Here is a 15981-nt window from a genome sequence, read left to right as displayed (position 1 = left end):
ATATAAAGTTTTATATATATATTATATTAAAAATATATATATATATATATATATATTAAAACTGTTAAAAGACAACATAATATGTCAACAGTTCCAGCAGGGATTCTGTTTCTATTGATTTGAATGTTACTTTTGCTAACTGACAAATGGCGCTTTATTTTTTTTTATTCGAGCGAGAGAGAGAGAGAGATCAGTACCTGATATGTGTAGGGAAGGCCTCAGTCGACGCGATGTCCAGAGCGTTCCAGCCAGAGATGAAGATGAAGTTGAAAACGGCCTCGAATACGATAATGCCAATCTTGCTGTCAAGGAACCAAATGAAGAAGGCTGAGATCGCCGACAGGATCATGGAGGTGCCTGGGAGAAGAAGAAGACGGTTAACCTTTGACCACGAAACATAAAATAACTTAAATACGTACATCAGCTTCATCAGGATCAGGAAAGTTGTTTTAAAAAGCGCAATCATAGAAAAATAAGACAGTTTTTATTTTAACAGTCGCAGTGGCGCCTAGGAAAACGCAAGTCACAGAAAGTGGAAAAAAAGCAGTGTACATTTCATCACAATCCCGAAAGTAGACATAAGACTGGTACATTCAACACAATCATTGCTGAAGTTTTGATAAAAGACTGAACAGACACTTAGAAAAGAAGGCAGACAATATTTTAGTAAAAAGAAGGAATAACAAATCCACGACTGAAATATATTATCGCATTTGGCAAACGATATCGTGGTAATACAGAACACAAGAGTTATCAGAGAGGAAACACGGTTTTCCCATCAGCCGTGAGTTGAGGGAGTTGATAAGTTTGAAGCTACAAATTTAAAAAGTTAGGATAGAAAAGTGAAAACGTAGTATTATCAAACGGATTCGTGCACGAATCTTTACTTCCTTTTCAGTTGTCGAGAACTTGTACCTGTGATAAGGGAAATGATAAGAAAAGATATATCTGGTATAGCGGGCGAAGGGACCGATTTTAATGGAATCATACCACACGTTGCCATACACATAAAATCAAATAAAAAAGAAAAAACAGGCGTTGTTGCTCATGGAACTGAACGGAATATATATGCTACAGTTTGCTATACGAAATATCTATACGTCAGCATTAGTATGGAGACAGTAGGAATGAACAGAATTGCATCTCAGCATTATGTAATTCGGCTGTTGAACATTGCACTAATATCTATTCCTAAGATCAGGATAATTTTAGGCGCTTATCATTTTTGTCCTTACTGCTTCTGCGATCATTACCTTCATCGGATTCACTATCATGATCGAAGCAGTGCTATTAGCTCCATTTGTTGTACAAATACTTATGATAATTTCTATTGAACTTGCTGTCGTCCAGCCAGGAACTAAACTCTCTCACCATAAGCCTCGTTTTGAGTGTGTAAAATGAAGATCCATTGGTCCAAGCTTTGAGGCAGTGCGTAACGTACCTAGACGGAGTACTTGCTATTTCTACCCTCTTTTTTTATCACCTTCATTTTGAAGGTGTCTATTATAAATGGTAGTAATCGAGGTCTACAGAATCTTGGTAGTGACGATGCCATTCACGACCACAACATTACAAACTGGACAGTCAAAGTAAGAGAGGTTTCAAAAAAGCTCAGGAAAGAAGACTCAAATGGTTTGGTCATGTCATGAGGAGAGAAGATGAACACGTATGTAAGAGGGTTATGAACATGGAGGTGGAGGGCAGAAGAGGGAGGGGAAGGCCAAAGTTCCGGTGGAAAGATAAATTATTGAATGACATGAAGGAAAAGGGTCTAAGAAAACAAGATGTACAGGGCAGAGGAAGATGGAGAAGGCTGACTAGAAACAGCGACCCCATATAGAAATGGGAAAAGTTGAAGGCAAAGAAGAAGAAGACGCCGCAACCTCCCGAACTCTTCCAGAAGAATACGAAAGGTAAACAAAGCCGACTGGACTCACTCATAATCCGAACTCTGCCAATCCTGTCCATGAGGAGCGACGTGACCAGAGTCCCTGGAATGATAGTCAGCTGGCCAATGAGGTTCTCCTGGAACACCTCCTTGTAGTGGATGTTGTAGTCGAAATCCAGGGTGCATCCAGGGACAAGGGCTCGGAAGGTATTTTTGACCATCAGGCAGTCCTGGAACCGGTAATCGTAGAAGTCCGTGTCTACGAATGTGTTGTTCATGAGCTCGCTGTTCCTGGAGGGAAACAGGACATGGCTAACAGGTTGCGTTAACGAGAGAGATAGAGAGAGAGAGACAGAGATTGCAGAAAAAATTAGCAGTATTGAGCAACAGCATTTCTAAGGATATTAAACTTGGCCTTTACAATAATAATAATAATAACAGCAACAACAACAACAACAACAACAACAACAATAATAATAATAATAATAATAATAATAATAATAATAATAATAATAATAATAATAATAGAAACGGCACACATAGTAAGAAAAGTGATGGACTCCTAAGGAGGCAGGATGCAACCCGGAACCCCACACTATAAATACCACCCAGTCGAATTGGAGGACTGTGATAGAGCAAAAAAAAAAAAAAAATAATAATAATAATAAAATTTCTCAATAACCTGCCGCAATCACATACCACGGAATTTCCCTAAAATTCAACTTTTGTGGCATGAGAGATCTAGACATGGTTAAAGAATGATTTCAGTAAAAAAGAAGTTGTAAAAGTGAGAAATGAAAAGAGGATGAAAGAATCAAAGCGAAGTAAAATCTAACATAATACAAAGGCGAAATAATTAGTAATAAGTGAGCTACAATTTTTCTTGTTTTCTTTAATATTTGACTAAGGGAGCTCTTACAGCACCTCATATCTGGACGAACAGAAAATCGGCAACAGATAACGAAAAATTAATGGATGATAAAATTGGCCCCCGAAAAAAAATTGGAAACAATTTCTTGATTAGTTAAAGAAGGTGTACTTAACAGGCTTGGTGTCTGATTATTTGAGAATTTAGACATCGCATGAAAACTGAGAAACTTTTCTTTCATCAATTTAGTGACTGAATGTTTTTATAAGAACTTGAGTCATTATTATCATCATCATTCCTGCCTCAAAGTTCGCTCAACACAAAGGTCCTCTTACAGAACTGGACAATAAACAAAAACGGAAAAAATACAATGACTCACAGTTACCTGAAGAATGTCTTACTCGACAATGATATATATCACAAGGCGGAGAGGTAAAGGCATGTCTTAGCGTACATAATTTATTACCGACGTTTCATATCGTTTCGATGCATTTTCAAAGCTGGGGAATGATAAGAATACAACCACATAAGACTTGTCACCAATAAAACACGGTACAATATTTAAAATTGGACACTAAAACACATCGAAGCGATGTGAAACGTCAGCAATAAATTATGTATGCTAAGACATGCCTTTACCTCTCCACCTTGTGATATCTGTAGGGCTTGAGCCCCCTTACTAGTCTTCTATATACATATATATATATATATATATATATATATATATCTATATATATATATACAATATATATCATATATATATATAGATATATATATTTTCAATACTAACCTCATGTTTTATAAGGTTTGTGTCCTGAATTCATCATCATCATAGCCTCAAAACTAGGGATGTGCCCAAGTATCGGTATCCGGTGGTATCGGCTAGTTTTTGTGGTATCGGTATCGGTGAATTTCTGGCCAATATCAGCCATACTTTTGTCATTATTATAAGAATTTAAAACCCTTCTAGGCTTCCTACAATGTACAGGCAGTCCCCGGTTTACGACGGGGGTTTCGGTCTTGAGACGTGTTGTAAGCCAGAACATCATCGAAAATCGTCAAAAATCCTAAGAAAAACTTACTTTTAATGCTTTGGTTGTATTGAAAACTATATGTAAGCTGCATTTTCATTGTGTTTTTCATTAAAAAAAACCTTCAAATATTGATTATTTTGCCTTTTTGGAGTCATATTTCTTCCAGAGAATTGGTATCGTAAGTGTTGTAACCCTGGAACATGCGGCGTAAACCTGGAAATAATTTCTGATGAATATAATTGAAAAGCACCGTCATCTCAGAACGTCGCAAGCTAAAAGTAAACCGGGGACTGCCTGTATATATTGACAAAGCCCACCAAACAAACTATATATAGGCATATCATTGTATATAGGTTCATTGTTTATCTTTTAAAAACAGATGGTATCTTAATACTGTACAGTGTATTTAACAATTTATTATTGGAATTCTAATTTTAATTAACTATGGTTGTGTCTATCTCTATCAGCAATGAGTCATTATCATGCTGTTGGAGTTGGGTACTGTTTTAACACGTGAAGTACAGGTATGGTACAAGTGAATGGTGCAATGAGTTACTGTACCGCTACCGCTGCCGCTTGGAATTAGACATGCAGTTTATATGACCTTTCAACTTTTGAACTTTTAATATACAATAACCAGAGAACAAGAATGATTTTAGTAACAATATTATATTCTCCTAAATAACATTAATACGGAGGTAACAGGAATCGGTATCGGTATCGCTTTAAAAGTTGGTATCGGCACGGTCTAGGTATATTAGGTCTGCAGAGTTGTTTACCAATATAAGAGCGCCCTGCGCATGACGTCACGCGAGAGAACGAGTGTTGCCATATTTACCATGTTGGTTGTCAGTCTCTTTTTATGTTCCTTATTTTTTTCACAAATAAGGGTAGTTAAACATCAAATTCCTTAAAAACACCATAACATTTATTCAACAGAAACATATATATTTCACGAAATAAGTAAAGAAAAGAAAAAATCTTTAATCTTCTAATTTTTATTATTTTATTGCACGATTTACTTTATTTTTTATCTCGATTTTGTTGTTTATGTATCTCTCCCTAAGCCAAATTTAGTAAAAAATTATATTACTTCACTGGGAAGATCGAACACCAGTCGCTTTCATTTCACAGGCAAGCATTGTTACGTGACAGGATTTGGACACATCTCTCATAAGGCTTAATTGTAAAAAAAAAAAAAAATGTTCAGAAGTCATACAGAGTTGACTCTTGTTAATTTTATTGATCCAGAACCTTTAGTTACTTTGAGTGTCAGTCATCTTTTGACCTAAGTGAGGTTACCGCACTGATTTTTTTAAAAACCTAGATCGTGGATATCGGTATCTGCTTTAAAAGTTAGTATTGGTGCATCCCAACTCAAAACTTCATTTAACACAAAGGTCCTCTTAACGAATAGTGTCTGACAGTTACCTGAAGAAGGTCTAACTCGACAATGACTTTCATATGTATTTTTCTAATGCTACCCTAATTCTTTTATAAGGTTCGAGTCCTGAGTTCACGTTCATCACACAAAGGTTCTCCTGAAGAATCGAACTTTACATAAGAAGCAAAAATAGAAGAAAATGACCCAAAAAAATGTCTGAGTCATGAATTCATCATCTTCATGACACAAAGTTCTCCTAAAGAACAGAACATCAGATAAGAAACAAAAACTGAAGAGACGACAGTGACTGTAAATTTTTGACTATAAATTTTTTATCTGAATTTACCTGAAGAAGGTCTTACTCGACCTAATGTCCGAGAAGAGGCAGTCGCGGATGGTGCAGTTGATGAAGAGGACGTGGTTGAAGACAGCCTTGGTGAAGTTGACCTTGTTGAAGATGCTCTCCCTGTAGTGCACGTTGTCGTACCGACTCTGGTTGAACACATCTTCGAAGTACGCCTGGTCTGATTGGAATAGGAAGTGGAATAAAAAATTTAAGCCATGGGACCTATGAGGACATTCAGCGCTGAAAAGGAAATTGAGAGTAAAGAAGGTTTGACAGGTGTAACAGGAGGAAGAACTCGCAGTTGCACTATGAAACAACTGTTAGGACGGGAACCTATGAGGACATTCAGCACTGAACAGGAAATTGAGAGTAAAGAAGGTTTGACAGGTGTAACAGGAGGAAGAACTCGCAGTTGCACTATGAAACAACTGTTAGGACGGGAACCTATGAGGACATTCAGCACTGAAAAGGAAATTGAGAGTAAGGAATGTTTGAAAGGTGTAACAGGAGGAAGACCTCGCAGTTGCACTATAAAACAATTGTTAGGAGAGGGTGAAGAGTACGGTGGATGAGAGAATAAGAATGGAAGTTAGGTAAAAGGAATGAAAGGAGACGCAGTAGGAGCCGAAGACTCTGCAAAGAACCTTAAGTAATGCCTATCGGTTATGCTTGGTGAGAAGAGGGGCTTAATTATAAACATTTCAATGTTACTGAGTAACAATTATATTTGAACACTTGTAAGTTAAAACTCCTGTCTATTTAAATGATTTTTGATAATTTTTTACTATTCTTTTTTAGTATTATCATATTAATTAAAAAAATTTCCTAGAATTTTATATCAATCATTTTTTCTTTCTCAACAGCAGTTCTCTTCATATTTTTCATCAACATCGAATAAATATGAAACTGTCTCGTTACAAGTTTGATGTAAATATGACTTGTGTCCCGCGATTGAAAAGGTGAAGTTTCTAACTAATAATAATAATAATAATAATAATAATAATAATAATAATAATAATAATAAATAATAAATAATAATAATAATAATAATAATAATAGGGCACAAAAGACCAGCTCCTGATAGACAAAATGGTAATGAAGAACAGTAGGTGAAGGAAAACCAACCTAAGCATGGCATGGATAGGACTATAAGAAAGCCTTCGACATGATACCACACACATGGCTAATAGAATGCCTGAAAATATATGGGGCAGAGGAAAACACCATCAGCTTCCTCAAAAATACAATGCGCAACTGGAATACAATACTTACAAGCTCTGGAATAAGACTAGCACAGGTTAATATCAGGAGAGGGATCTTCCAGGGCGACTCACTGTCCCCACTACTCTTCGTAGTAGCCATGATTCCCATGACAAAAGTACTACAGAAGATGGATGCCGGGTACCAACTCAAGAAAAGAGGCAACAGAATCAACCATCTGATGTTCATGGACGACATCAAGCTGTATGGTAAGAGCATCAAGGAAATAGATACCCTAATCCAGACTGTAAGGATTGTATCTGGGGACATCAGGATGGAGTTTGGAATAGAAAAATGCGCCTTAGTCAACATACCAAAAAGGCAAAGTAACGAGAACTGAAGGGATAAAGCTACCAGAGCTGGGAGCAACATCAAACACATAGATGAGACAGGATACAAATACCTGGGAATAATGGAAGGAGGGGATATAAAACACCAAGAGATGAAGGACACGATCAGGAAAGAATATATGCAGAGACTCAAGGCGATACTCAAGTCAAAACTCAACGCCGGAAATATGATAAAAGCCATAAACACATGGGCAGTGCCAGTAATCAGATACAGCGCAGGAATAGTGGAATGGACGAAGGCAGAACTCCGCAGCATAGATCAGAAAACCAGGAAACATATGACAATACACAAAGCACTACACCCAAGAGCAAATACGGACAGACTATACATAACACGAAAGGAAGGAGGGAGAGGACTACTAAGTATAGAGGACTGCGTCAACATCGAAAACAGAGCACTGGGGCAATATCTGAAAAACAGTGAAGACGAGTGGCTAAAGAGTACATGGGAAGAAGGACTAATAAAAGTAGACGAAGACCCAGAAATATACAGAGACAGGAGAAAGACAGACAGAACAGAGGACTGGCATAACAAACCAATGCACGGACAATACATGAGACAGACTAAAGAACTAGCCAGCGATGACAATTGGCAATGGCTACAGAGGGGAGAGCTAAAGAAGGAAACTGTAGGAATGATAACAGCGGCACAAGATCAGGCCCTAAGAACCAGATATGTTCAAAGAACGATAGACGGAAATAACATCTCTCCCATATGTAGGAAGTGCAATACGAAAAATGAAACCATAAACCACATAGCAAGCGAATGCCCGGCACTTGCACAGAACCAGTACAAAAAGAGGTATGATTCTGTGGCAAAAGCCCTCCACTGGAGCCTGTGCAAGAAACATCAGCTACCTTGCAGTAATAAGTGGTACGAGCACCAACCTGAAGGAGTGATAGAAAACGATCAGGCAAAGATCTTCTGGGACTATGGTATCAGAACGGATAGGGTGATACGTGCAAACAGACCAGACGTGACGTTGATTGACAAAATCAAGAAGAAAGTATCACTCATTGATGTCGCAATACCATGGGACACCAGAGTTGAAGAGAAAGAGAGGGAAAAAATGGATAAGTATCAAGATCTGAAAATAGAAATAAGAAGGATATGGGATATGCCTGTGGAAATCGTACCCATAATCATAGGAGCACTAGGCACGATCCCAAGATCCCTGAAAAGGAATCTAGAAAAACTAGACGCTGAAGTAGCTCCAGGACTCATGCAGAACAGTGTGATCCTAGAAACGGCACACATAGTAAGAAAAGTGATGGACTCCTAAGGAGCCAGGATGCAACCCGGAACCCCACACTATAAATACCACCCAGTCGAATTGGAGGACTGTGATAGAGCAAAAAAAAAAAAAAAAAAAAAAAAAAAATAATAATAATAATAATATCTGTTAAAAAGAATGGCAGCATCATTGGACTTCATTTTATATAGCTTTTTTCAATTCTTCTCCATAATCTCTTTTCTTCGAGGGTAATATCTGCTCTTAGCAGAAATTAGCCCTGAAGAAAAGAAAAGGTGAGAAGAATTGAAAAGACTTCATAGAAAATCAGTTCTACTGATGCTGCCATTCTTTTTAACAGAACACGTTCAAAAGAGTTTCCTTCCTAATAATAATAATAATAATAATAATAATAATAATAATAATAATAATAATAATAATAATAATAATAATAATAATATTGGAAGGAGATCCTCTTTCAAACAAGTATTATTGAAAGACACAGCTGCATCAACTGCATTTAACTTGTAAATAGTCTTCTATTTTTCTAATAACTGCTTTCTCTCTGCTATTAAAAACTGGGGAGTATTACGCAATACTCGCCAGTTGTAATAGACGAAAGCAGTTATTAGAAAAATTGAGATGACTGCAAGTTAAATGCAGCTGATGCAGTAATATCTTTCAATAATAATAATAATAATAATAATAATAATAATATAATAATAATAATAATAATAATAATAATAATAATAATAATATTTTGGGAGAAGACCTTCTTTTAAACAAATTCTGTTGAATAAAATGGCAGAATTCATTCAGGGAATTAATCTTATATATTATCATTTCTATTTTTCTTCTTACTCGCTTCTCTGGCTCAGCGATACTTCGCAATAATTGGCCAATATTCATATTGGGGATAATGCTGCAAGTGATATATTATTTAGAACAGGATTTATTAATAAAAAACTGGTATTATTAGTATACTGGTATAATCAGAATACTGGTATATGGAAAGGCCAGTATTCTGATAATACCAGTATACTGATTATACAGTTTTTTTATTAATAAATCCTGTTCTAAATAAAATGTCACTGTCATCATTATTCCCCAATATGAATATTGTCCAGTTATTGCGAAGTATCGCTGAGCCAGAAAAGCGAGTAAGAAGAAAAATAGAAAAGATAATATATAAGATTAATTCGGTGAATTCTGCCATTTTATTCAACAGAATAATAATAATAATAATTAATAATAATAATAATAATAATTAATAATAATAATAATAATAATAATAATAATAATAATAATAGGGAAAAACTCTTTATCGCGAGATATTATATAAGTTCTAAAGGGTCCACAATAATACAAAGGGTTAAGGGTCCGTGTATAATTTTTAAGACTTTACAAAAAGCTTTCGAACCCTTCCTGGGTTTATTTATTTTTTTTTTTTTTGACTGAAGATGAACCCAGGGAAGGGTTCGAAAGCTTTTTGTAAAGTCTTAAAAATTATACACGGACTCTAAACCCTTTGTATTATTGTGGACCTTTCGAATAATAATAATAATAATAATAATAATAATAATAATAATAATAATAATCAATAATAATAATAATAATACCTACCATAGACAATTTCTGCATCCTTGTCGTAAGCTTCGCTCTTCAGCAGCTTGATGTATTCGGGGAACCACACAGACAGGCCGTAGAATCTGAGGGGAACATCCTATTATAAGGACTTGCTTTCAGAAATGAAAATTATAGATGGTTCCTTTCTTGCCGAGTTACCTTCCTTGGAGTCTGGAATCTGAAGCTGCTACAGTAAGATACTTTTAAAGACGCTTTGACTTTACTATGAGAATTCCTGTTGTTAATTCCAAAGCCAGTCTTAATTATTTATCCTTTCAGTATAAAAATCAATGTTTATAAGGTATATGCTATACTTTTTCAATACAAGACTCACTACACACATAATTATATACATAGGCGAATAATATCAGTGGTTAACATTTACCTTCGTGTGAATCTACAGAAATCTATAGTAATTTTTCTTTAAACTGGTGAAAAATTCTATACGCTTCTGATATTTGGTATCTATCTACAACGGCATTTTATAATATTTGGTATCTATCTGCAACGGTATTTCATAATATTTGGTATCTATCTGCAACGGTATTTCATAATATTTGGTATCTATCTGCAACGGCATTTTATAATAAGTTCATTCATCATTCTGATTATCTTTAAGTACTATCGATGTCTGATACTATTTCTATCTGAAATACAAAATAATATATTTACTTTATATATGTATGTATGAATGCACATTATATATATATATATATATATATATATATATGTATATATATATATATATATATATATATATATATATATATATATATATATAGTGTGTGTGTGTGTAATTATTTAAGCTATTAGACAAGGAACAGATCTGAATAATACTCTCCCGTAGTCTTAAAATGATTTTTACCATTTGGAAAACATCTGACAAAGAAAATATAGTGACTTTAGTGTGACTGAAACTGGGACATAGACCATAGACGTATTAGTCACATAACCACAATGAATTGATAGCAGACCAAAGATGCAAGAGAGAGAGAGAGAGAGAGAGAGAGAGAGAGAGAGAGAGAGAGAGAGAGAGAGAACTTACCCAAACGCACAGGTGAACCAGATTACTAGCAGTATGAGGGTCGTCTTCAGGTATGGTGGTAGAAAGAGCTGAAGGAAGAGGCCCCAAAACTGCAAGCAAGCAAATAAATAGGTAAATAAATGAACAGACAAATAATAAGATCGAAATAGGCATTGTTCCTTGACGACTGTGGTCAGGGTCTCCAACTCTGTAATTATAAAAAAAAATATATATATCTAAAAACTTGGCAATGATAGTAAATGAGTAACCAAACTAAGGTGATGATGATGATGATAAAACAAGAGCAATGGTTATGATAGGAAGCAACAACGTCAAAATCAGAGCGGAAGGTAATGATGAATAATGATGAAAAGTTGACAAGCATGATATCAGAATAACGGATGATGACGCTGATAATGATGGCATTTGTGGCGAAGAAATCCACTATGATGTCAGTGTAAATAAATAAGTATAATATATATATATATATATATATATATATATATATATATATATATATATATATATATATATATATAAAACTAGAGCTTACGAGAACCCGTTCGATTTCCTTAACCAATCTGACTAAAACCGCAAAAAATAAGAAAATTTATGCTTTAAAACTTAAAAAAAGTGTTGGTGACAGAAGAAAGCGGGTCGTATATTGAAGACAGCCATATTCCGAAGTTCAGGAAGTTCCATCGCTCTCCGTAGATATACCCAAGCCCTTGGGTATATCTCTCTAGGCCTTGGACATACTAGCTCAAGTACCAGATCTCTCCGGTGATTGGCATTAATACGCTTATTAACAAAAAGTGAAAAGTAATCCTGGTGCACAGTCCGGGCTGCGTTCACAAACTTCAGCGAAGAAGACATGTTTCAATCGTCATTAGCAAACTGACAGCCGACTATGCAAAGAAACGCGCTCAGACATTTTATTAACAGTAGTTTCCATTGAAAAAGAAATACTCCAAATGGGAAGATCTGCGTCGCTGACATGACTTTAACTGTGGCTTATACTTAATAAGGATGTTCTAGCAATGTTGAATTCTAGCCTTGTTGAATTATATCTGATAAAGGTCAGTTATAGGGTTGGTGGATTATCTTCTGAACTGAATTAGACCACAGTTAGAGTTATTCAACCAAGAAAATCAGTATACAATAGTTCCTCATAAAATGAGTTCCGGTGCTGATCAATATCATTTGATATCGTAAATGATAGCTCTGTTAAACATTATCAAATAACATGAATTTTATCGCTCATAAAACATTATTCGAGAAAGTAAATAATAGCATAATTAACCATCAGTCAAAGGAGGGATCAGTCATCAACATTCAATATTACGGGAAACTAGAAATGAGTGTTAATGATCACACAATACGGTTACTGTAATGGAGCACTGCAGAGCTCCAGCTTCTCTTTCAGACAACAACAAAAACAGAAAAAAATTGCCCTCATGTTTCTTCGGCGCATTCGAGTTGTCTGTACAGCGTAAAATGCTGCATGTGCCACAGCCTATGAAACTTTAACCACGGCTTGGTGGTGGCCTGTCCCATAGAGTTGCCAGACGCACGTTCATGGCTAACTTTAACCTTAAATGAAATCAAAACTACTGAGGCTAGAGGGCTGCAATTTGGTATGTTTGATGACTTGAGGATGGATGATCAACACGTCAATTTGCAGCCTTCTAGCCTCAGTAGTTTTAAGATCTGAGGGTGGATAGAAAAAGTGCTGACGGACAGACAACGCCATCCACCTTAATAGTTTTCTCTTATAGAAAAATAAAAATAAATATAAAAGTATTAAAGGATTTCATCTGTTGAGGGATTCCACAAAAATCCTCACCTGATCTAGACCGTAGGAGAGGTCGGTGATGAAGTTCTTGCCCACCCCTTGGGGGGCAGGGTGACGTAATTGCCTCTGGGTACCGGAGGGTAGTTCCAACTCCGACAATTGGTATTCGGCTCCCGGATTGTGGGCGTTGTTCCATTTGAAGATTTTCTGGAATTGGAGATTCCATGGGTAAGGAATTGTTCGAGGAACAGTTGCAATGGAAGTGGTAATAGTTAAGTATATAAATTTGATTTAATTAGTAGCAGGATTAGCAGTAGTGTTAGTAGTATTAGAATCTTTTAAAGTGTAATTCGTGCGGTTATGAAAATATTTTAGAGATTAGTTCTTAACCTGGGGGCGTCAGCAATTTCCAGGGGAGGCGGGAGCCCTAGGGAAAAATGAAAAAAAATTCTCTGATTATATTCGTTAGTCTCTTAACAAGAGTGAGGAACTAATATTCAGAAGGTTATGAAAAAATGCAAAAGTATCGCCTTGTGACGTTACTACTCTAGTTAGGCTCGTTTGGCTGACCATGTTTTTTTAATTATTGACCTCCCTTCCTATCCCTCGAAACCCCTTCTCTTTCTCATATTTTTTTTGTTTTCCTTTAAATCTGGGAGGGACTTTTACTGAGATGCAAGGGGGTCGTGAAAGAAAGGACCAACTCTTAGAGGAGGCGTGGTAATAAAAAGGTTAAGAACCACAAGTTCTAGAGATTAGTTGTAGGAGTAGTTGTAGTAGATGTAAAATATCTAGAGATAATCGTAGTAGGCGCAGCCGTCATGGTCACAACAATACCATTAACAATCTTCCATACATTTCCATAAACATAATTCCTCAACCTCCTTTCTTTTCCCAAAAGTGATGGGGACAATTTGAGGGAGACAATTTGCGAGAAGCAATTTGAGGGAGACAATTTGAGGGAGATAATCCGAGGACAATTTGAGGAAGACAGTCTGAGGGGGGACTATTTGAGGGAGACGATTAGAGAGGGACAATTTGAGGAAATAATTTGAGGGAGACAATTTGAGGGGGACAATTTCAGGGGAACAATCTGAGGGAGACAATTTGAGGGAGACAATCTGATGGGGCAATTTAAGGGGATAATTTGAGGGAGACAATTGGAAAGGGAAATATGAGGGGAAAATTTGAGAGACAATTTGAGGGAGAAAATTTGGAATAGACAATCTGATGGGATCATTTGAGGGGGACAATTTGAGAAAGACAATCTAAGGTGGATAATTTGAGGGAGACAATTTGAGGGAGACAATTTTAGGGGGCTATTTGAGGGAGACAATTTGAGAGTGACAATATGAGGGAGATAATTTGAGGGAGACAATTTGAGTGGGACAATATGAGGGGATAATTTGAGGGGGACAATTTGAGGGAGACAATTTGATAGGACAATCTGAGGGAGACAATTTAAGGTTTAAGGAGGCTATTTGAGGGAGACAATTTGAGAGTGACAATATGAGGGGGTAATTTGAGGGAGGCAATTTGAGGGGGCTATTTGAGGGAGACAATTTCAGGGGGCTATTTGAGTGGGATAATTTGAGTGGGATAATTTGAGGGAGACAATCTGAGGGGGACACTTTGCCTTCACTTCCTAAGACGATATCCAAGTTTCACGCACCAGCTTCAAAGCAGAAGACTCTCACCTTATAGACCATAATGGCTTCGACATCCCTTCCCTTCTCGAGGAGGAACCTTGGAGACTCGGGCATGAAGTACAAGCCGGTAACAGCGGCGAAGGAGGGCAGGGAACACACCACCAGGAACACGCGCCATGAGCTGAAGTGGTGTTGTTCGTCCAGCACTACTGTGATGCCTGGAAGAGAGAGGAGGAAGACTAAGAAATAGATGATTAGGTTTGCAAATTACAATGTTTGCATTTTTATTTGAACTGTTCTTACAAATAGTGATGCTTTTCTTCACATTCGTGCCGCTTGCTAAATTAACTCCGAGTGATTATTGTTTTTTCTAGGTTTGTTTTCTTTTTGCAAATAAGAACAAGTGCATCTTTAGTTAAACTGTTCTTACAATTACTGATGCTTTTCTTCACATCCGTGTCGCTTGCTAAATTCATTCTGAGTGATTAATAAGTAACTTGATTATTTTTTCTGGCATCTTTTAGCATCTTGCTTTAGGTTTGTTTTGTTTTTGCAAATAAGAACATGTGCATCTTTATTTGAACTGTTCTTACAAATAGTGATGTTTTTCTTCATATCCGTGTCGCTTGCTAACCTAACTTTGAGTGACTATTTTTTCTAGGTTTGTTTTGTCTTTGCAAATAAGAACATGGGCATCTTTATTTGAACTGTTCTTACAAATAGTGATGTTTTTCTTCACATCCGTGTCGCTTGCTAAATTCATTCTGAGTGATTAATAAGTAACTTAATTATTTTTTCTAGCATCTTATAGCATCTTGCTGAACAATGTTATGACAGTTTGCCAATGCTGGTATCAAAAGTGATGTTCAGAATGTTCTTGCGTGAGTGACATTAAGTTATGAACATTTATAACTCCAATGTCATACCAATATTCATTATATAATTCAAAGTCTATGAATCAGCCTTACATGATACAAGAATCATTCTTCCCTCGTCAAAATATTCATGGAAATATTACTGATGGCAAAGTCAAGGATACATAATATCTTTATACAATCACGTAACGATTTAGCCTATAAAACATCAAAAGAACCGGTCAAATAATCTTTAAATTAATGATTTATTATTATCATCTCTTCACCTCCATCGCTTTCATCATAACTTTTGGATTTGAAAATATGGATGTTGTAGTTTGTTCAGGGGCCGATGGGACGGGCTATTCTAACGGTCTTCCCATTCCAGGCCAGAAGATCCCAAAATGAATGGGAAGGGGAAAATGGAGGCCCTGTACCCAGAAGGCAAAGAGTAACTAAACAGAGAGAGCAAGAAAGGAAGAAAGAGAGAGAGGAGAGAGAGAAAGAGAGATTAGAGAGAGAGGAAGAGAGAGAGAGAGAGAGAGAGAGAGAGAGAGAGAGAGAGAGAGAGATACTAGATTAAAGCAAGCAGAAATGGTTATTAAAATAAGTATTACCTGTAAAGAGACAACAATCATAAAAAAAGCAGGTAAGGTATTTAAACATTATAA

The 15981-nt window shown here is 36.3% G+C and overlaps 1 protein-coding gene across 3 annotated transcripts in view; it reads right to left on the bottom strand.

Moving 5' to 3' along the window:
• Positions 1 to 15981, bottom strand: part of LOC135204093 (synaptic vesicle glycoprotein 2B-like) — an 82055-nt gene that overhangs the window by 3270 nt on the left and 62804 nt on the right. For all 3 annotated transcript variants that reach the window (XM_064234093.1, XM_064234094.1, XM_064234092.1), the window contains 7 exons: positions 14505 to 14674; positions 12859 to 13014; positions 11034 to 11122; positions 9986 to 10071; positions 5521 to 5698; positions 1938 to 2179; positions 198 to 357 (listed from right to left, as the gene is read on the bottom strand). In XM_064234093.1, the coding sequence (XP_064090163.1) occupies positions 198 to 357; positions 1938 to 2179; positions 5521 to 5698; positions 9986 to 10071; positions 11034 to 11122; positions 12859 to 13014; positions 14505 to 14674 (1081 nt within the window). The remainder of the gene's footprint in view (positions 1 to 197; positions 358 to 1937; positions 2180 to 5520; positions 5699 to 9985; positions 10072 to 11033; positions 11123 to 12858; positions 13015 to 14504; positions 14675 to 15981) is intronic.

The sequence above is a fragment of the Macrobrachium nipponense genome, chromosome 44, assembly GCF_015104395.2.
Source record: "Macrobrachium nipponense isolate FS-2020 chromosome 44, ASM1510439v2, whole genome shotgun sequence".
Taxonomy (NCBI): domain Eukaryota; kingdom Metazoa; phylum Arthropoda; class Malacostraca; order Decapoda; family Palaemonidae; genus Macrobrachium; species Macrobrachium nipponense.
The sequence above is the reverse complement of the archived record's forward strand: the minus strand, read 5'-3'. Positions and strand labels throughout refer to the sequence as shown.